At 42.6% G+C, this 23,436-nt stretch overlaps 1 protein-coding gene across 6 annotated transcripts in view; it reads left to right on the forward strand.

The window, feature by feature from the left end:
• Ntrk2 (neurotrophic receptor tyrosine kinase 2) overlaps positions 1 to 23,436 on the forward strand; it is a 337,894-nt gene that overhangs the window by 170,108 nt on the left and 144,350 nt on the right. For 5 of the 6 annotated variants that reach the window (XM_036187682.1, XM_036187683.1, XM_036187681.1 and 2 more), the window contains one exon: positions 8,659 to 8,847. In XM_036187682.1, coding sequence (XP_036043575.1) covers positions 8,659 to 8,847 — 189 coding nt within the window. Of the gene's footprint in view, positions 1 to 8,658; positions 8,848 to 12,705; positions 18,461 to 23,436 lie in introns of those variants that run through there. The other variant, XM_036187685.1, reaches the window with a different exon arrangement.

Here is a 23,436-nt window from a genome sequence, read left to right on the forward strand (position 1 = left end):
AAACTCAGTTCTCAGAACAGATGCCCATCTGTCGTTCCAGTGTGGGGTAACTGAGTGTATCAGCATGTTTGATCTGACTCCCAGTCAGCATCTTCGGGTGATTTGTAATCTAGGAAAGATATTGCTGAAGATCAAGTGGGTATTGTAGGGGCTGCACAAGAGGCATGCCTACACGTTCTTTATCTAGAATGTTCTTTGATGCACCCATGCAATGCAGCACCCTTCTGTCAGGGGTGCAGGCAGAAGGAGACAGCTTGCCAAATCTCTGCTCAGTAATGTGGAGCTGCATGAATGGCAGAGAGGAAGTAGGAAGTGGCTCACCCCTCAGCTGCATGAATGGCAGAGAGAAAGTAGGAAGTGACTTACCCCTCAGCAGCATGAATGGCAGAGAGGAAGTAGAAAGTGGCTTACCCCTCAGCAGCATGAATGGCAGAGAGGAAGTAGGAAGTGGCTCACCCCTCAGCAGCATGAATGGCAGAGAGGAAGTAGGAAGTGGCTTGCCTTTCACTTGCACATTGGGCTAGAGCTCAGCTATAGACTCTTCACTCATGTGTTGTTGGTAAAAATGAGACTTGATATAGCTCAAAGCTGTTCTGACCAAGCTTGTCCTCAGTAACAATTCTACTTATAACAGGATTTACCCTACTGCAGTGATGTTTGAAAAGGGGTGAGCACCTCAGATGTGTAAGATGTTCAATGCCACTAAGTTTATTGTAAATTAATGGATAGAAATGATCCCGAACCGTACAGTCAGTGAGAGAGGAACGTTGACCTTCAGTGGGGCTCTGTGGTAAGGAAAGGTAAGCCAGGCAGTGGTGGCGCATGCCTTTAATCCCAGCATTTGGGACGCAGAGGCAGGTGGATCTCTGTGAATTCAAGGTCAGCCTGGACTACAGAATGAGTTCCAGGAAAGGCTCCAAAGCTACACAGAGAAACCCTGTCTCGAAAAAAAAAAAAAAAGTATCTGAAAATTACTCAAATGGAAAAGAAAACAGTCTTGAAAAATGCAATCTATGATTTCACTTTTAAAAAGGTAACTCAAACAAATATTGAGGGGCAGAGAAGATAGTTTGGTGGTAGAGCCCTGGGTTTGATCCTCAGCACCATCTAAGAAACAAATGCATAGACTACCTCAAAAATGACTGGGAGGAAAATGAACCTTCTGAGGAGGGTTGGTCATGGGAAGTCCATGAGCACGACACTGTTGGACCAGACTCTCTATTGACTGAAGCTCAGTGCCTGTGCAAAGGATCTGGCTTTGCATTGTGGCTAAGCTTTCCTTCTGGTTTCTAAAATCTGGAAGGAAGTATTCAGATGAACTTCAACCATTGTGAAAGTCAGCACTTGCTTAAGGCCCTAGGGTTTATTTTCCTGCACCCCAACAATTAACTAGCTAGCTGGATAATTAACTAGTGAAATAAGTAAGTATCAGCTTAGGCTGCAAGTCTGGCACACAGGATTCCAGGAAGACAAAGGCTGAGTTTAAGCCTGGAACAATCCGGGCAGCAGTTCTGTGAAGCCTCGTTGAGAGTGCAGGAAGATTTTACCTGCACTGTTTCGCTTCACTTAGTTCTTGAACCAGGTTTTAACCTTAACTGACTCTGAAGATCACTACAGAGCCCCAGAGCAAAGAAGCACGTGACTTAGGTTACCTCTGCTCCTTTATTGGCCCACAACTATAGATTTTTCTGTGGTACAGAAAATACTTTCAAACCCAGAGGTTCCCTAAGGTAACAGTTGAGTCCCAGGAATAGATATTTATTGTGCCTTTAGTTGCTGGAGACCCTCCAAACAACAGGGTCCCTCATGTATGTGTCCAGTAGAGTCTGCTGCTGTAAGGGCTGCCTGCTGCCCATCACACAGCAACTCAGTGGTAGACATTCATGTAGCATTCCAGTAGCCCCAACTGCCCCCCCGGGGGTCAGCTCCCCCAACCTAGGAATTTTATGTTGCTTTTTATTGCCTCTGTTAGCTTCAGAAAAGTTCTGTTTTCTCTCATTATTTCCCACATTGCTGCAAAGCTGTGGTACATTTGTCAAATGCGTTGTATGTTCTCACCCCCACAGCTGTCCTGCTGGATGATTCAATGTGAGGGAATGATTTTGCCACTTAGGGGGAAGGAAGAAAGTGAGGGAGAAGAGCTGTTAGCCCCAGGCTTGGGTCATTTCCTTGGAAGACAGGTTGCTGCCTCTTTCTGATTTGAATTTTCATGTTCTGAGGATGAAATACAAGAGTCCACACTGGAATCTGGAGCTCAGCTTCCAGGCCTGAGAGAAAGTCTTAGTCTCAGTGGTTTTTATTTTTTTAAACTTTTTTGGGGCATAGGGGTATGTTATTGAGTCATATGACTAAAGTCAGTCCACTTTCTCCAGTTTCCATTTCTCTTTCGAAGTTTATTTTATGTTTTATTGTGGTTTTCAAAGGTTTCATGGCTTGGCATTGGGGAAGTCAAGACAAGTTGTGGGTAAGGGGTAAGTAGTCACTCCTCTTCTGGCTTTACTGGGCTTTTGTAGTTCTCTCTCTATTCATTGGTCTTTGACTTATTTTCTTCTGTCTTCCCAGTTCTAGATTTGTTGAAGCAAAAGACCCAGCTTATTTTTTTTCTAGAAGAGGCATTACTTTTGCAAACTCTGGATAGTAAGTAGGTTTGCACGATGAAGCTGACTTGTTTTTAATGCAGTGGACATGCCAGCTGCTGTCTCTGCTCTAGGCGGTGTTGGCTTTTGAAGGCTAAAGACACAGACTAGAACCACATCAGGGCCACAGTGCAGTGCACAGTTGGCTGAATGGGCAAGCTTGGGCAGGTTTGGCTCTTAACTTTGTTCTGTTGGCTATGATGCAATAGAATTCCAAACTGGTAAATTAGCTGTTCATTTATGGTGATTTTTTTTTCTCAAAAACAGACTTCCACATCCAGACACTGTGATTTGTGCTTGATTACATTTTGTTCCTTGCATTCAGACTGAATGCGGACAATAGAAATGCAGAGCCTGTAGCACATGGAGTGAATGCAGATGGTAGGGCTCATCATCAGGACCCAAATCAGGTGTGATCTCTCAGGACCTCCACTCTGCTTGGTATGGGCACAAAGACAAAGAATATGAGTTCTATGGAAGTCACAAAAAGACGGTTTTCTATTATTCCTGTGGATTTCCAAGATCTGAGCATCACTGGCAGATTCTTTTGGTTGCTGTTCCTTTTTGTAGCAAGGTTGGCTATAGGTAAAATTCCTAAGTAGTGGGTACAGATGTGTTTAAGAAAGCCACCCATTTCTGAGCTGTCTGTCCTGCATTTGCTTAGCCCAGCCATATAAGGAAAACTGTTTCCTTTCTTTCTTTCTTTCTTTCTTTCTTTCTTTCTTTCTTTCTTTCTTTCTTTCTTTCTTTCTTTCTTTCTTTCTCTCTCTTCCTTCCTTTCTTTCTTTTTCTTTCTTTCTATTTTTCTTCTCCTCTCTCCTTCCTCTCTCTCTCTCTCTCTCTCTCTCTCTCAATATATATATATATATGCTTATTTATTGAAGACAGGGTTTCTCTGTGTAACAGTCCTGGCTGTCCTGGAACTCACTCTGTAGACCAGGCTGGCCTTGAACTCACAGAGATCTGCCTGCCTCTGCCTTCCAAGTGCTGAGATTAAAGTTGTGCACCACCACTGCCTGGTTGAAGCCTGTTTCCTTTATCTTTTTAACCCTGACATGGGACCTTATCCAGTTAAATGTTCTCTAGCAGTGTCTGTCCAGTGCTCCGAAAATTACCAGAGGACCAAGTTCAGGCTGAGACAGACTGTGCAGAAAAATCCTAGGAGGGAAAAGTCATCAACCTTAACTCCTTCACTAGCCTCAAAGATTCTAATGCAAAACCTTTGCCAAATGGAGGGAAAGTAGACAAAGCACCAAGCTCCAGTATCATGGGGCACTAGGAAGCTCCCAAAGGGCACATTTCAGAAATAGCCCATCCTTTCCAGAGACATCAGAGAGTTTTCAATTCCAGGGTAGTCCATAGTGTTCTTCATGTTTCAGGATGTGTGTACCAAGCGAGGAAGGTGAGTCATTCTCTCTCTGCAGTACTGGAGGATGGTGTCTTCCTTCCCCTAAGAAGCTAATCACTGTACCCACCTCAATACAGTCTAGACACCTTTAACCCAGAGGTGTGCTTGCCCTTAGAGACATTCAAAAGTGTGTTGTACCCTCCTAAGTGACAGCACAGACTGTTCTTGAGAATGTCCCAACTATAGTCCAGCAGAGACTTTTGTTATATTAGTCACATGAGGTGATGCTAACAGCTAGGAGAGAAGACCACTGTGAAGAGAGTGCCTGACTTAGAGCTCCCAAGAGGGAACATGTCATGCCATAGTGTGTGGCTGCACAGAGACTCTCTGGCCAGTCAGGAGGTAGAGAAAACAGGGAAATGAGGCCAAGAGCTTTTCTTATTGTTTTCATGAGGAGGACCAGGGAGGCAGATCTAGGACTGTCTGACTGCATAAATCAGCAGGGTCTGGCTTCCATGCTCTCCTGAGTTCTATGGTATCTGGCCTTAGGGTGAGGGGTCAGGTAGATGGTGGCCTGGAGTGAGAAGACCAACTAGGCAAGTGACTGGAGGCATGGGCTGTGTTGGTCTGTATGTGGAAGACGCACCATTGGACAAGGCATTTACTGTGTCTAGAGACTAGGCAGCAGGCCCTAGGGGCCAAACACCAGCCTGTAGGGAACAGGAAAGCGTGGTCAATGCATCCATTGCTTACAAGTAGCAACCCCTCCCTCTGCTGAAGGCATTGTTGGTATTGAGAGGGAAGCTCATTTCCCAGATGGCCATTTTAATAATTGGAAAATATGTTCAGTTAGACTTAGAAACATCTAAAAAGTCAAATATATAGGGTATGTTATCGTGTAGCTCTGATGAGAGAAAACTATGTCTCTCTGTACTTCTTTTTATTTTATATTGAAATAAAAATGAGCTAAAATGTTTCCATGTATACTTCCTATTTATCAGCTTGTTATTGGGACTAACTACCCCAAATAAAGCAGCAATGTACATTCCTAGCAACTTAAACTTTATATTAATATTAAATACAGTTTCAAGTTCTCATATGAGTTTCTTGTAACACACTGTGATGTGCCTCCGACTTCTGTCTCCTTTTTTTTTTTTTTTTTTTACATGTCTGCTCAACTGCGTGCTCAGACACACAAAGACACAAATCATGAAGTGTGCAGACAGGCTGCTGTCAAATTATATAGACATTCATTGTCCCCACCGGGAGCCTCCCCCCCACAACTTTCTGTGCTCTACGTTCCATTATATTAAAATGTTCATAGAAAAATGGTCTTAATTCCCACAACCTTGCCAGCCATATCAATCTTTCAGGCTTTGGAACATCACTAATGAAGGGAAAAGCAGTTGAATTAATATTCCTCTGATGAATTGTAGAGGTTTGTGATGCTCCATTTGTCAATGGTGACTCTCTGTAAAGTGAAAAGGCTTTTGAAAAATTGTCTTGCTTTCTACCAGTGCCAGGATGGAATTCAGGCCCTTCCGTGTACGAGGTCACCATGTCCTCAGCCCTTATCCCTTTTCACTAAGTTACATGAGGGACTGACTGATCCTTAGCTAGTGGGTTAGGGAACAAGGAGTGTGCTTTGGTGGCCATAGAAGAGGAGAGAGTGAGTTCTTTGGTCAGACCCAAATAAGAGTATCCTAGGTGTACTGTGTACAAGAGCTCCAGGGTGCAGCTGGCAAGTGAGTTAGAGCTGGAGTCCTGGAGAAATCTCCATTTTCTCTTACTCAAAACACAGCATTCTTGTGATTCTCACAACCTAACTGGGGCCAGAGGACAATGAGAGACAAAAACAAATGAAGCCAACATGTTTCTTCTTTTTGGTTTTTCGAGAGAGGGTTTCTCCCTGTGGTTTTGTTGCCTGTCCTGGGTCTCACTCTGTAGACCAGGCTGGCCTTGAACTCACAGAGATCCACCTGGCTCTGCCTCCCGAGTGCTGGGATTAAAGGCATGTGCCACTACGGCCCAGCACCAACGTGTTTCTAACTGCTGTTGAGGTTCCAGGAGGAGTTTTATGAAGACACACGGAATATTTGAAGATGACAACTTCTCCATGTGTGGGGGTCAAGGTATAGCCTGGGATCTTTTAAGAAATATGCAGCCTTGACTGCACCTCCCTTGAGGGTCCTGAGGGTAGCAAGCTTTAGTAGCTGGTAGCCTTACGGAAGGAAGGGAACAGCTGCTCGGGGACCTAGCAAGGGAGCCAAGTGGCAGGAAAGCTTTACTGACAAGGTATAGAAACCCAAGCAGAATACATCTCCACTTCCATCACTGGCTAGAAGCTGAGTGACCTAGGCTTGTCAGAAACAGATCACAAAACAGAGATGGCTGGGGCTGTTAGCAAGAACTTGTCCTTACAGCTATTCTTGGCAGGATTTCCACTGTTGGTGAACTCAGATGAGCAAGACACAAGATGAGCACAACCAGCGGGATTGCCTTGGCTTTGAGCATTGTATGATTTCTAAGTTGGCTGTGCGAGGACATGTTTGCAGAATCAAGTCAGAATATATTATTAAACCCAACTTAAATGCACTCCCATTGAGAGACTGCTTTTCAAAATACTGATAATAGCAGTAGGATCCCCCCCTACACACTTTGTTTAAGACACAACCAGCTGGGGAATGTCCGACTGTTATCACTACAAACTACAATAATCCCCATCGGGGAAAATGGATCTTGGAGCTTGGTGGGTGGATTATCGCTATATTGAATAGGGATTCAAGCTGTATCAGAATCCGACAAAACAACCTTTGTTTTTGTAATTGTTTTACATGGAAGTAATTAAGGATGAGGAGAATGCACAGAGGTCCTGAAGCATGCTGGGGGTGGGGGAGGTTGAGGTGGGGGAGTGTTGCAAACACACTCCCTCAGGCGGAAGTGTAACACAAGCATCCCTCTTTAGCAAGGCTTGGTCTTGCCTGGGCGTCTGACTCTGCCCTTTCACTCTGCCCTTCTTTGCTTGGTCCTTGTTCTTCCCCTTCCACCTTCTCCAGGGACAGTGTGCTCATTCCATACACTCCACAGGCCTGTGTGACCCATGTCTAAAAGACTTGGATTTCTACGTGTGAAGTGCTTAGCCATGTGATGGTCAATGTTCTGGAGTCTTCACACACGTTTTTATCTTTCAGAATCTACTTTGGTTGCCAATTTTGGTTGACTTGAGTAGTCAGTAGATATATTGACTGGACAAAATGTAGTAGAGTGAATATAGAGGCATGAATTTTGAGATTTTGGGTTAAAAATTAAATCTTGAAAATAATTAAGCTATTGCTCTAATATAAAGGGATCCCAATAATGTCATATTTTCCATTAATATGGAAAGCACATTTAAGTTTGTAATGCATTTTCATATCCCTAATCTCACTCCAGTCCCATAAAATAACAACTGGACATTCTCTAAACAACTCCCAATGGTAAGCAAATGTAGAGCCACAAAGAAGTGAGTAAAAGTATGAAGATAAGAAACTCAGATCTCCAAAGGCCCAACATCACTTTAAGTCCCCAGATAAACAGGTATCCTGGATTTGTGCCTGGAGTTCAATGACAGGGTGCTCTCAAGGTATTCACAGAACCCCAGGTCCTGACAGGGTGCTCTCAAGGTGTGCATAGAACCTCAGGTCCTGGGAGCAGAAAATGGAACTGAAATTAGAACCCTCATATGTTGGTGGCAATTGACAAACAGAGCACTGTCAGCCACTTTGCAAATGAATTTGTAAATCAATTCAGATGCTCACAATGTTAAGCACAGGCCTTCCCTAGGATTTACTAATCTCACACAAGGGCGAAGGAGGCATGTGTCCCCACAAAAGTGTGTGCACATGTGTTCACAGCTGAATTATTCTTATTAGTCAGAGCCCCAAACTCTTTGATGGGCAGAGGGACAGATAAAAGCACATGCCATGTCTGTATAATTTAGGATCACTCAACAATGAAAAGCAAGTATTATAGTGATATTTTATTTGTATTGAAATGTGATTTTATTTGTATGTCAATAAAGTTGCCTTGAGGTCAGAGCAAGCCAGAAGAGAAGCTGGGCAGTGGCAGAGTACACTTTTTTGATTTTTCGAGGTAGGGTTTCTCTGTGTAGCTTTGCACCTTTTTCCTGGAACTCACTTGGTAGCCCAGGCTGGTCTTGAACTCACAGAGATTCGCCTGCCTCTGCCTCCCGAGTGCTGGGACTAAAGGTGTGTGCCACCACTGCCGGGCTTTTTTTCTGGCTTGCTCTGACCTCAAGGCAACTTTATTGACATACAAATAAAATCACATTTCAATACAAATAAAATATCACTATAAAGTATCAATGCACATGGCACTGAGAGTTCATTTAAAAACATGATGCCAAGTGCAAGTCATGAATTACATTGGCTGCACTTATAGGGGATGCCAAGGTTTGTTAAGTCAGAGTGGAAAAGGAAATTTGTGGGTGTCTGGGACTGGGAATGGGGGAAATGGGAGATAAATACTAACTGGGGTAAGAGAAATGTCTTAAAGTCGGATGTTGTGATGATGGCAACACTCTGTGAGCACACCAAACCCCACTGCAATCATGCATTTGGAGTGTATGTGAATTAAAGTTAAACTACAGAATGTCTATGTTTCTTCCCACTCCAGGCCCGGCTTCTGTCATCAGCAACGACGATGACTCAGCTAGCCCCCTCCACCACATCTCCAATGGGAGTAATACTCCATCCTCTTCAGAGGGCGGTCCTGATGCTGTCATTATTGGAATGACCAAGATTCCTGTTATTGAAAACCCCCAGTACTTTGGCATCACCAACAGCCAGCTCAAGCCAGACACATGTAAGTACAGCTGTTTATACTTATTGACCCATTTGCTGCATAGCTGCTTAGATGATTCTGTTTATCAGGGCCTCTGACAAGGCTGGCTGGGGCTGAGGGCAGTGGAATATTTGAGGATTCTTGCACTCTTTGGCCTACAGGCTAGATTGTTTCATTGGTTACTTAGGGAATTCTCAGGGTTTGCCTCCTGCTAGGCTGGGAACTGTGGGCAGATATAGACTTCTTTTGGAATCCATTTTCCACAATCATTTGTCAACATGAAGTTATAATCAAGCATGCTTATCTGGAGAAGGATGGAGACAAAAAGCAGAAGTGTCATTAGAATGCATACACATAATTTATAGTTGACAGGCAATTGATGTAACTTAAATCTGGCTTATTGAAAGCAATTAAAGCATGCATTCTAGGCAGTCAGCAAGGCTCTGTGTTTTACACAGGTGGTATTGATTTTGGGGTAGTTCTGTATTCTTTTCTCATCCTGATTTCTAGCATGAGGCCTTGTGAAGTCACAACTGTTACACTAGTGTATGAGAAGGAGAAAGACTTTACTTTTAACCATTATGTTAGCTCATCAGCCTCTACTGGCAAGCTTGGGCCCCTTTTCCTATCTTCTGAACCACTGACCAGATAGATATAAAGTGTGGAAAGACCTTAAGAGCAGCAGGAAGTCAAAGTATAATGAACACACAAGCTTATCCATTTGAATACAGGCCTCCTCTCATGTATGAATAAGAGACCTTGAGGGTTAGGACATCAGGCATCCCTGATACCAGGGGCTCCCTGGCATCTGTGAAGTGGCTGTCCTCTGTCTAGCTATATCTCTACATCCTGCCTAAAGTGCTGCTCTACTGCACTGCTACAAAGTCTAAGGAAGACAATTATAAAGTTAGGTTTGGAGACTGATACTTTGCTGAAAACTCATTGGAGGAGGGCTGAGCAATGAGATCTTTCTGTATATAAGAAAAGAATTGTCATTTCTTTCTATTCATTTACATTTATTCCAAGGAATGCTTAAGGTTGGAGTTGGAGCTAAATGTTAGTTTGTAAGTTTGTGATGTGTGAGACAGGGCCTCCCCAAGATGTTAGCTGAATTTGTTATCTGACAAGTATGAAAAGATGCTTAAAGATTAGTGACATCCTTGAACATTAAGTGTTGTTCAAAGTCATAGTATTATTGATTCTAATAACTATGGTATGGCTGAGATAAGAGGAGATGTTGTTTAGAATTAGAATTAGAAAATGTATGCTTTGTGGAGGTTGGCATCACCAAGGAACCTTGAGATGTCTATCTGCATGGCAGTCAAATATGAAGAAAAGGCAAGATGCTGTGGTAAGAGAATCTGGGGTCTTTCCCATTGTTCTGCCTTGGAATATCTTATCTTCACACCACTGTCTCCATCAGGACTAGGCTGTGTGGTGTAATTCTATCAGCCCCAGGCTGGAGTGCTGAGATTCACTAAAATTAACATACAGTTTTCTTTCCTTTTCAATGGAGGAGATGTAAGGCTGTATCATCAAGTAGAGACCATTGGTCCAATATGTCCAATAAGAATGAATGAACAAAAGCAATAATAGATACGTTAATGTGGATGGAGGAATGCCACAAGGCTTCAACCCTACACAAAGCACTACAGGCAACTATGGAATACTGGCAGTGGGAGAAATAGTCTTCCCCAGAGAAGAGCATGCCAATTGATTATCCAATACCAAGTGATCAGCTCTCAAAAAATATTTTTTAAAAGAAAAATTCCTTTATTTAAAGGGACAGTGGTTGTATGGAAGAAGTGGATGGATGGCTGCAGGGTTTGTGACCCCACTGACCATCTTCCCTCAGAGTCCTAAGAGGATGTTTGCATTTAAAATCTATGGAGATTTCAGAAAATAGTTTGATTATTTCTGGAGGCCTTTTGGTTTTGTGGCTCAGCCATGTTGTGTCACCCATACTTGGACTATAAAAGAGCTATGGAGCCCTTCACTTCCCCTCAGCTTCTGGCCTCTGGCCTGGGCTCCAGACTACCACATCTCTTTGGCTAGTCCTTCCTTACAATGTCTCACTGAGCTAATGTCTCACCTCCACCTAAAAACCCTTCTGGGCCTGCTGTCCTCAGACATATCTTACCTTACATAATCTGAAACTAATTTTTTTCAGACATTATCTTTGATGATTTTTAAAAACATTTTTTAAAATCACATATCTTCCATGGATACTTTGCCAAATAAATGGGAATGAAGATTTTTTACCCTTCTCATCCAGCCCCTACCCATGTCAATGTCACTCTTTGTTCCAGAATGTTCATTAACCTCTCTGTGTCTGTGCCATCTGTGCTCTGTGTGAGTATGCCCATATTTGTGTGTGTGTGCAGTCCTAGCCTTTGGAAAGCAGCAACTTCAGCCACTAACCATAACCTAGGACAGGACATAGTGGGTTTTTGACATCAACCAGATGTTGACCAGATGTGACTATATATTGCTGAAGTATTAGTTACCAATGGATTTGTAACAAATTCACCACAATCCTTTTTCATTGCTTTATTTCTACCAAACTTGTATACATGTTGTATTATTGGATATACTTTTAACTAAGTGCTAGGCAATTTAACTAGTTTAGACAATTTTAGAAAAATAAGCTTTATGAAATCTTTTCTTTGACTAAACAAATTACAATCATCCCAATTAAACTATTTCAAAGTTTAAGCACAGAGATTGGATGTGCAGAAGTGTATCTGGCTTTAAGTCTATGAAATTCTGGGAGATTAGTTTCAGAGAGGTGGTTTTTATTGAATGTCCTAAACAAACCCAACTTCTAATAACCTCTCAAGAGGGGTTCTTCCCAAAAGATGCATAGGTGATGACAAAAAATCTTTACAAGGGTTATGAAGATAGCCTTTCTCTCATACCCTTAAAACAAATGTCACTGGACTGTGTATCACCACCATCTCTCTGAAGCCACCACAGGCTTAGATCGAACACTACTATGTCTACTGATCTTTCCTGAAACTGTATTTTATATTCAAAGATGTTGACTTCAGACTACACATATTATGTCACCAAGAGTGACATCTGTTTCTTCTCACTGAATTATAGGAGTACATTCTAGAAAGTACATTTCAATATGTTAAGTATTCGTCGACTAGATGTAGTACTTCTACAGTGGTAGGAACCAGAGGTTTTGTGGTAGTGATGGCTTGCCCTCTGATTGGAGAGACTCATCACACAGGCCCAACTGGGTCAGCACATGATTCAGTGCAGTGTGATGAGCGCTGAAGTAGGCTGGGTTACAGGAAGGTTTTGCATCTGATTTTCAGGAATCTGGCAATGCAGTAGGAACAGGAGAGACAGGCTATTGTGGAAAAATGGTATGACATAGTAAAGACCATACTGAGGCATGGCTTTGTAGAAAGTAGTAGACATTTATTCTTTGTTTTGAATGGCTCAAGATTTCAAATGCTAAATGGGGCAAGTAAGAATATATTAGTGCAATTCAGTTCAGGTTCATGGACTGCAACTGCCCCTCTGAATTGGATCTTAAGGATCTCCTGCTGTAAATACCTTATTTAGCAGACAATGCTTAGAAGTGGCTTGACTAAAGCAGTACGGCTTTAGTACAAACGTGCCTTTGCTTTAAACAACAAGCAAATGCCATGATTAGAGTAGGGCTCTTTAAATGATGCATATGTTGCTTCAGTGAGGAGTAGTGAGCAATCATGCCCTTCGACATACTTTTGCATTATCAGGAGCTGTGTGGTAATATTCATTTACCAAATCCAGAGATGGTTTGCAAGATTTTTAGACCAATGTGTACAGGGCTGAATTGCTCCTGAGCACTTTCCAATAGAAAGTCTGTCTACTTTATTGCAGGGCCCAGAGGTTCCCCCAAGACCGCCTGATAATAATTTGGTATTTGGAGGCTCCTGTATCACTGCAGGAACCAAAGGAGGCTAAATCCAAGCCTGATGGAGGAGAAGAGTTCTATGGTTATCTGCAAATCCTGGCCAGACAGCATCTTGAAGTCACTCCTTAGCTCCCATAACTAGCCAAGCAAGAAGTTGCCTTCCCAGGACAAAGCAGAGTGCTCTAATGACTAACCCCTCAAAGTGCTGTGTCACATAAACTATAGACCATCTCCTCGATCAAGCAGGATGGCAAGATGGAGCTGAGGAGCTCAGCAACATCAAGTCTGGAGTTGGTCTTTATTCAACTAGTCTGTGTAGACGTGTCTGAAAACCACAGCGTCTTACACCATGGGGTGGTTTCCAGTAGGATTTACCAACCTGGCCCAAGGGCGGCTGTGCTGTTAGCTTCTCCTTGCCTGTTGAGAAAGGTTTTGACAGGGTACAGTGGAAGCTCACCTTCTGAGTTAAAAAACAGAAACAAAGTATATTAACAGAAAAGCTTCCAAATCATGTCTTGAGTTGATAGGTGGGGATGTGTTTTATCCATAGACTTACTGTTGTTCCTAAAATTATGTTTGTTTGGTTTTTTCCAGAGCAGCCTTGTAATTCATCTAGGATCATAGGCCTTGTGCCTAAATTTAATTAAGATTGTCTCTCATACACACCCTCAAATGTTTGTCTTGAAGAACATGCCCTGTATGCACACCTAGGGCTAGCCACTCCCAGAAGCAGATGCATAGCAAGAATTTTGAAGTTCATTTATTTGTTTTGAAGGCTTACTTTATTTTCAACACAATGGACATTTATCACCTCCCTAGAGTGTGTGTACCATGTTTCTTAAGGCATAGTTGTGTGTTTCCACATGGATCATGTGCTTATTAGACAATTGCACAGACAAGCACAGGCTCACCATCCAGCAATGGTGCAGGAAATCGGGTATTCAGAAAAGAGCGGTTGTTTGAACAGTAGTTGAAAATGTCACAGAGAGTCTGAGTCCTATCCCTCTTAACTGCTGTGTCCACGTTGTCATTCTCCTGCCAACAAAGCCAAGTGAGAGTTTTCACAAAACTACAGAGGTTTTCAACACATTTGAAAAACTGCTTTGAGTACTCATGAGCAAAAGTTCTGATTTCTATTCAGGGCCCAGAAACTCATAACATCAGAGAGGTTCTGAGGGCTACACAGGCTATGTCAGACTTCAGTGCTATGGTCCATTTCAGTGGTCAGGACTAGGATTCACAAACAGGTAGATACTGATTTAGAGCTTACTCCTATCTTTGGCCTATTTTTTCTTTTAAAATACATTTTCTTCTAAGCATTTAATTGGCCAGATAAAAGCTGCTTTGGGAACTGGTAGTGCACCCTGGAAGGTTATGGCCTGCACTTTAACCAGAAGTGAAGTCTGTTCTGTCCAGCACAAGGCTAGGATGGAAAGCACAGTTCTTTTAGGATGCTTAGAAGTTGCTTTGTTTATGGCACACTGGGTTGACAACTCATCCTGTGGGGGTGGCCATGGCACATTGCTGCATTCTATAGGTGCCAATATAATTCTTTGTCCCTTTTGGTGCCATGGACCCCCATTGCTAAGTACAACAATTTGATATCAAATTCACTCTCAAAGGAAATGGTAAGAAGCTATCAAATAATGCTTTTAAAAAAAGCAACTTGTATCCCCTAGAAGAAAGGAAATGAATACATGCTGCAAAATTACATCTAAAGTGTAAGCCATATTGCAAACCTCACTTGATGAAGATTTCTTAGCAAATGACTTTCAAGCACATTCATAGCTAAGCAAAAAATTTTTTTGGCATTTCACCAATGGGTGACATTGTTATAAAAAATGAAAAAACACCCATTATAGGATACTTAGGCCTCCTGGACAAAACATTCCAATTCTATACTTGGTAGCTGAGAAACAAAAACAATAGTGATTATGCATCTAGGTTGGGAGACCCTGATTTTGCTCCCACATCATCAGCTGCCAAGATAAACACACTGGCACCCTGAACACATGAGCATTGTCAGTCTGATATATCCAAATCATTAGTGATGCTCTGGGGTATCCCAAATGCATTTGTTTACCAAGACCGAGCCTGGCTGGGGCATCTGCATCAACAACATGAGCCTAGTCAAGCTGCATACCTTGCATGTGCCAGCCAATCATGGACCAGAACTAGCCTAGCAAACACAAATATAAACCAGAAGCCTGCCCCATGTTACTAAGAAGCACCTGCTACCCAGAAAGTCTGGACAGTTGAGTCTTCCTTAAGTAGAGGGGCACAACTAAAGGTTGTGAGACTCAATCCTTTATCAACTGTCCTGAAAGTCTACATTTTCTCCTTGTGAAATACAGTTTGCTCTGCCTTACTGGTTCTTCCACCATGTCTGGTCTGCTACAAGGACCATGTGTCATACTGGTACCCACCCTACTCCCTGTGGGGCAAATCGTCTCCCTTTATGTTCAGTGAGGTTGCAATGTTGCTTTTTATTGATTTCTTCGGTTGTCTTTTGGCCATGAATTCTTTCCTATACAGGTGAAAAGACTTTGCAATGTCCCAAAGACAAGAAAAGTGTGGGAAGACAAGTATTTCTTCATGTACTCAGCTCACCATGAATAGAGGCAGCTTTAGCATATGGGTTTAGTCTTTAATTTGGAGAGCTTCTTCCAGAGGCTGAGGCAGCAGCCTAGGGTGATGCTTCATGTGACCCATTCTCTGCGGCTGTATCTGTTGCTGGAGAAATTCTCTGTGTTTTGTTGATTATAAGCACTTGGCTTCTTGCATGGATGAAATTATTAGAAGATCATATATATCAGAAAGTGAAAAAGAGTCTAAGTATTTGAGTGACTTTCCATCCTGACTCTCTCAGGACTGATGCAGTTCCTTCAATATCACAAGTCAGTTCTCAATCAGGAGAGGCTCAGGCAAACCACAGTAAGTTGGTCATACTAGTTGGTACAAACTTAGTGATTTTTTTCCTAGTAGGACAAAATTATATCTTAATCACCCAAATTGCCTTTAAGTGCCCTAAAATAAGATAATTTGAATTAAAAATAAAAATATAGTAGAACTAATATAGTAGAAAACTTGAAAGATGCAGAAAACAAAGATGCCATTTTCAGTCACCTCTGGTCCCATCAGATGTAACTGCTGGCATGTTTGTGCAGGAGGATGTCTGGTCTTATGAGCAGCCTAACTGTCGAGCTTCATGTGCTTCTGCCTTTATTCATGGTGGGCATTGTTAGTACATATAAAGTGGGTTCACTGGCAAGTCTGGAAGAAGCAGCTAGGTGTATTTTTTCTAATCTACTACTTCTAAATTGCTTGACAATACTCTGAGGTTGGTGCAGAGCTGGGAGCTGGGCATGGCTGACATACCAGTACTGGTTGAAAGTTCCCGAAGTTAAGATAAGGGAAGGTGGCTCTCTCACATGCTGAGTGTCACAGAAGGGATGAACCCAGTGTTGTGGGCTAGGAAGTCCTAGAAACAAGAGGCACTCTTGTTCTGACTAGGCAGACCAAAAACCTGTGTTCAGGGTCAACACAAGGTGATTTCTGACCCTCAGTGTTTTTGTTCCTCAGCTGAGGCTGGCAAGTACTGTGGTCTCCTGTTCTCCATCTAACTCTACATGGCCAGCTGGCCCCTTGAAGGCTGAGTGTACAGAATTTTAAATATCCAGGATGGTTACATCTAATACATTTTCAGTATCTGGAATATTTCTTTTCTTTTCCTCAGTATCCCTGAGTTGAAAAAGGACCTCCAGTAGGCTGGGGTGTCCATTCTGGTCATTCAACCTTACCTAAATTTAGTGGAGCTAGCTGCTCAGATTTCCACACTCCTTTCATCACTAAAGGTTTCCTCTTCAGGAGTCTGCTGTCAGACTGGGGTTCTTGCAGCAAGACCTGTGGTCAATAGTGTGGCGTACAAGGATATTTTGCTGTTGATATTTTCATAATAACATTGTCAGAATCCATAAGTTCAGAACAAGAGGTTCTCATGATGTTCAAGAGACTGGATCTGTGTGGTGGTTTTGAAAAAAGAGGTAGGAAAGGATCCCAGGAGAAACCCAATGATGTAAGCCTATGCTTGGACTATTGGTCACTACCTGTGGGTAGATGTCAATATTTTTGTTATTCTGTTGCTCTTATTTAGCATATTTACTTGGCTATGATGTTGACTGTCCCTATGCATTGAAACAGAACCCAAGGTCAGATGATGATGGCATTTAGACTGAGCACCACACAGTCCCAATGTCCCAGTAAATTGGTTGGTACAAAAAGATCAGGATACAGCCTTAGGCTGTGTAACTTTAACAAAATAGCTCGTCTTCAAATTAGAGAATATTTTTATGAGGAGATTAAAGATGTCACTACAGAGATGCCAGCTAGACAGTTTTCCTATTGAGTAATGGGTTTTCAGGTTGATCGCTCGCTACTTTCCCTCTGATGTTTTGACCTCATCACACTGCTTCACTCTGGATTGGCCTCTGGTCTACTCACAAGGAAAGAAGTCGTGTGTCCAGGGCAGAGCTGAGCCTTGCCTTCTACTTAGAACCTTGGTCAGCAGAGCTGACAGGTCTCAGGTGTCCCCACCTGAGCTCACTTCCTGTCTCACTTTCATCCTCCCTCCCTGTCTTATGGTTCATGATGATGCTGGCTTTATTTCTTCCTGGTTCCTAGTCCCATCAATGCCATTACTTGATAGCTGTAGAAACAACCGTGAGCAGATATAACCTCACTTAGAAGGCCATTCCTTGTTTCCCTGGGCAGTCAGTGGATACATGTTCAAAACCTTTGTTGTGGGTGGAGAGCAAAAATCCCCTACTTTCCTGTAAGGCTTTTCATTTCTTAGCATCCTACACTGACCTTCAGAGATAGAAGCTGGTTTTGAAACAGGAAAATGTGTTACAAAGATCTTGGTGATCTAGCTGGCTAAACCTTGGCATTCTGGACTCCTGAACTTCAGGGAGGGAGACAAAGACCAAATAGCAAAGGGAATAAGGTTATCCCCCACTTCTTGAATTTCCTTTCTCTGGTTTGCATACACTCTGCTATTCCTGCACTTTTTTTTACCCCTCAGTGTTTGTCAATGTGGATCTTAACAACATTTGGGTCTAATAGTTGATTAACTGGTATTGTCCCTCAAGCTAAGACTCCAGGATGAGCTGCTTTTATTCACTTTGACGACACTCGAGTTGTCCCTTAGGAGGCCTTCTCGGCAGTTCTCACCCTAGCATGAGGAGGAGAGAGGAGGAGGTCTGAGTGGATGAGTATGGGTTAATGTTCCTCCATGAGACCCTTATGGTCACAGGACTAAATCTGGGTAATGCTGCCTCCTCACTGTGGACAAGAAGCCCTGTACTTCTTGAGCAACCCCTGCCATTTTGTAGGTCTGTCCTCTGGGGCTCCGCAGATTCTGTTGAGACAGGGTCTGGATGGGGGTCTGGGTGGGACAATGGCATGACTGAATGTTGCTTGACTTTGTTTTTAGCTCTCATAGTTCATGCAACAGAGTAGACTCAAAACACAACGTGTACTGTCTTACTCGGTTGAGAAACTCATGCTGGTCCACATGTATGTGTGTGTGTGTGATCAGTGGAACATGGAAATGTTTTCTCATATTGACATGCTTATGCAAATGGGAACTGTTTTACTGGCATTTGTAATGTTGATCATTCAGAGTCAAGCTCATAATACTAATAAAGACAAGAGCATCAGAGGTGTGGTCTTCAGTGTCTGCTTTTGTCGATGAATAATTATTCTTACAGAGACTCAATACAATCTAGGGTTGAGATTACTGAGAGCACCCTATACATCCCCTGGAGTTGTCCCCAGTGGTGACAGAGTTGTTCCCTACAGCCCCTCTATATTTCTTTCAGTCTCCTCAACTGCCTTCAGATAGAACCTGCCCTGGGAGGTTGGTAGACTGTCACCTGAAGCATAACATTTAGAGGGATGCCAAAAATTGCTGCACTCGAGAAATAATATTAACACACCACATTTAAAGGACGATATGTAAAAGAAAAAGTCTGGGGTACAAATATGAGAATCTTAACTGAAGGCATCCATGGGGCTGGCGGGAAAGGGGAGAATACAGTAGGATCGCAGTCAGATCCTATCTTCCTGGAAATGTCCGATTGTTTTCAGACTGGACATTTGAATTCGCTTGTATTCTTCAACATTGCATTGAGCAACCATTTACTTCAATGACTGGAGATATTTAAGAATCTCCCTTCCGCCTGTGGCCTGGATCTTATGTAAACCTGTCTTCTGCAAAGCTCTGTTTTGTATACACAAGCAGTTCAGCTGATTGTCCGTCAGTCTTCTCTCCCTTCCTGTGTCCCTGGTCTAATTGTTCTTCCATACTCACCCCACTTCCCTTGCTCAGCCCTTGGAGAGGATTCCCTGGTGCCCCTTTGCTCAGGCAGCATTAGCATCTGCAGCACAGCCCACCCTCCACAGTTCATTGCAGTATCTGTGGCTATGCATACTTAACATCACTGCATTAGAAAACATGTGACTGTCCACAGTGTGGGAGAGAGAGAGAGAGAGAGAGAGAGAGAGAAAATGACCTTTTGCAAAGGATAAAATACTTGGAAGATAGGTTAGAAAAACTTTTCATTGAATTTCAGGAATGATCTGTGGAAGGGATCAAGTAAAGCAATAGTGAAATTCTCTAAAAGCTATCATACCTTGTCTTGTTTCCGTACATCTGGAAAGTTAGATTCAACCTTACACCAGCTAGGTTAAAGATGCAGCATTGAATTTTAGGTTACTCTACACTCACCCCGCTGGCCCCTTCAGACTATAAGCTTCTTGTAATGTCTGTATTCGCTACTTTTAAACTACCTGTATCTAATATATACATACCTTTCCTCTCCCAGGCTCAATAGATTATATTTTTACATTGAAAAAGGATAATCACTCAGTGCCTCAGGATATATCTTTTAATCCATACAACAGAGGAGAAAAATCGAAGCTCAGAAAGATTAGGGGAGAAAAAGGTCTCAAATGATCTCCTTCGTGTATGGGAGAGTTTCTGTCCTGGGACTCCAGGAGTCAGGCTCTTTCTGGCTTTGCCCATCCTGTGCAAAATTAAATCCTAGAAGTTTCTAACTCTGCCAGAGGAATTGCAGCGTTGATGCTGCACCTTCCACGTGAGCTTGTAGAGATACTGGGAGACACTCACCTGCAGACATGCTGGCAGAGGGATGCCTTCTTGGCAGGTAATCAACCTGACACCAGAGGAAAGGGCCCGGTTAGTAGGCAGGCCTCAAGACCCCACTGTGAAAGGGTTGGCATAGTCTTCCTGCTATGCAGTGATGGTTTCTGTCTCACTAGAGCCATGGTTCTCAACCTTCCCAATGCTATGACCCTTTATTTAATGCAGTTCCTCCTGTTGTGGTGACCTCAACCATAAAATTATTTTTGTTGCTACTTCATAACTGTATTTTGCTACTTTTATGAATTGTAATGTGAATATCTGTGTTTTCCTATGGTCTTCAGCAGGAGGTTGTTGGACCCCAGAGTGGTTGCAACCCATGGGATGAGAACCACTGCACTAGAGTCTTTACCAGAAGTCCTATAGTATTGCAAATAGCAAGTCTTTAGTTTCGCTTTTTGCCAATTAAAATCATGTAATTTCCCCCTCTCTTTTATTTTTGTACAAAACCCATTCTGAAAGTTTTGCCATTTTTCTTTTGATTTTTTTCAAAAGTGACTTTAGTCCTTTGCGACTAGCATGTCATGCTTCCTAGATCAGCTTGAGATCCACCTCAAGAATCATGTTTGCAGGAGCACGTTGAGCCATACTGGGCTATGGGGTTTCTCTAGGCCAAGCACCCATGGCACCTGTTCAGACCGGCTTCCACAGCAGGCCAAGGGAAGTGAGTGGCTGAGTCTATCTTCTCACCCATGCTCTGTGGACAGAACAGCTCTGAGTGTCTGGGAAGACCCTCTGACTCCCATTCTCTCACATTCCCAGTCACCTCACTGAAATGCATACACCATTTTGTCAGCCTTTAGGGAGTCTCTTTAAAAACATGAGTGGCATTGACAAGTGACATTGTTTCCTGAGTATAACTAGGGACTCCATAAAGCCAGGGGACATCAAGGGGTTAATAGTCTGAGCACCTCTACTGTGACATATGTGTGCATGTGCAGACACCTGCATGGGACTTCTACTTTTCAATTGTTTTTGGATAGTTAGAATAACATGTTTTCTCCCAAACTATCATCTAACAAGTTGTTTCTTGGAAAATGTAGATGAGTCCTGGTGTTCAGGTTAACCAAAATGAATAATTGTTTTCTGACTCAGAGTTTAGTCACTTATTTATACTGATAACTTAGAAAATGCCAGCATTGGAATCTGAACTACTCAATTCCAGCTCAAAGTCCACTGAGGCAAACACAAACACAATATAAGTATTGTTGACTGGAGAATCCCAGCCCCCTGGGCCCCTGTTTATCCACAGCACAAAGCTGCAGATTTGGTGATGCCCCTGGGTTGTGGAGGTGCAGTCAGAGAGAGACATGCAGAGACTGATTAAATGGAGGCTTCAGAGGAAAAGGGCTGAAAGATTCCAAGGAGAGAATTTTCTGAGTTCTCCTCCTCCCCTGGGGGTAGGGGCTATGTGTTTGTATGTGTCTAGATACATTTGCCAGTGTGGAAAATTTTCCAAGTGAGATGGAATAAACACATCTCTGACTAGTATGACTTGGTGGGACATTTAACAACAAAACAGCAGGATGAGGACAGGACAGGGGCTGTGGACGGATCAGATCAGACTCAGTGCTGGAGTCATGCATCTGCTGGATGATGAATGTCTAGTCAGGAAGTTGCGTCTTACCCGTAATTCAGTGGCAGTGCTCACTGGCAAAATTGAAACTTTATGTTGAAATAAAGACGTATTGACAGTTTTGTAAGTCCATAATCACGGGCTGTTCAGTGAGCAGACAAGGACTTTGACAACTTCCCCTCCAAGGACAGCACCTGGTAGGCAAGTTAACAGCTGTGGAATGACACATAGACACAGAGGTGATCCATTTAGCTTCTCTTCTTGCTACAGTGTTGGGACACCTCTACCTCCCTGAGCTTTAGGCATGGGTGGCCTATGATTCCAGCAGCATCAGAGGCTAGACCACCTTCCCTCTGGAACTGCATATTAAACCACTGCTGTGGCCATGCCTGTTCACAACTGAGTTTAAAGTTATCTTTCCTCATTCTTTCTATTACACCTCCCAAGCCATTGGCATTTGATGGTTCTCTTGTCTAATTCTGTGAACTGGGTTTCAAGTATGTTTTGCATACTAGAGAACAATTTCTCAGTAGCTGCACATTGAAGTTCTAAGTGTGACTTCCATCTGGAGAGTAGCTGGGATGGGGGACATAGAAGATTCTAGATGGAAACCCAAATGAATGAGAATGTGAAGAATAACTATACAATAATTTGGGGAAAATAAAAAAACAGAAGAGACCATATGTACAGTGACCTCTGAGAAATGATCATTAAGCGACTTGATGTCTGGGTACAAGAGAGGGCTGTGTGAGGGGTTGTGGGAGCCTGTTAGCAGGAAGAAGCTCAGAAGTTTCCACATAAGAGCCAAAGACCCTAGTGTCTGTCAGATGGTTCCTTTCTAGGAGATAATAAAATTGTGAACAAATCAGGATTTAATGCCTTCAAGATTTGCACTGACTAACAGAGAATTACAAGTTTTAAATGTCAGCTGATATTTAATTTTGTCAACAGCACAATAATAATTAATATTTATTGTATAGTTCAAACATTCTAGCATCTGGGAGATGGTGACATGGTTCAGTTCAGAAAATGCTTGCCACTCAGACATGAGGATCTGAGTTTGGATCTTTAGCACACATATAAATCTCCAGTTATTACTGTGGTATGCACCTGTAATACCAGCACTAGGGAAGGAGAGACAGGAAGACCCCTAGGCTTGCTGGCCGGTCAGTCCAGCCAAACTGGTGAGCTATAGGTTCAGTGAGAGATCTTGTCTCCAAGAAAGGTGGAGAGTGGTTGAGTAAGATACCCAGTGTTGACCTCTGGCCTCCACAAGAACATATACACATGTGCACAATACAAACAATGTGCATCTGTGTATACCACCTATAAAAACATGTTAGCATTTCTACATTATACTTCATATATTTTTATGTATACCAAATATACAAAACGTGCTAGCATTTCTACATTGCACTTCATATATTTTTTTATTTATTTGCACTGTGGCTCTTCTTAATGGGTATTGTTGCTTTAATTGCACAGAAGAAAATAAGTCACAGAGAATTTAAACAAACTGCCCAAAGGTATGCAGTTAATAGGCCGAAGGCCCATGATTTGAATCTTGTCATTGTGGCTATAGAATTCATTCATGATGAAGTTCTGTACCAGCCCACACCCCTTCCTGTTCAAGCCATCTTCATTCATGATTCCCACCACATGAATCATGTATTTGAGGCAGTGTACATTGAAAAACTTGATAAACTTGTAGGATAGGTAATCTCTCTGAAAACTTGTCTTACCTATAATTTAAATCAGCAATTTCTTTTCATACTGTAAAAGGTCATTGCATTCTAAACAGAGTTCAACAATATGAGCTTATGGTGGGAAGTGACACCAAATGTAAAGGCCGGTTTTCTGGGACATCACTTTGATGGAGAGACACATGGTGACAACCAT

The sequence above is a fragment of the Onychomys torridus genome, chromosome 5 (assembly GCF_903995425.1).
Source record: "Onychomys torridus chromosome 5, mOncTor1.1, whole genome shotgun sequence".
Lineage (NCBI taxonomy): Eukaryota > Metazoa > Chordata > Mammalia > Rodentia > Cricetidae > Onychomys > Onychomys torridus.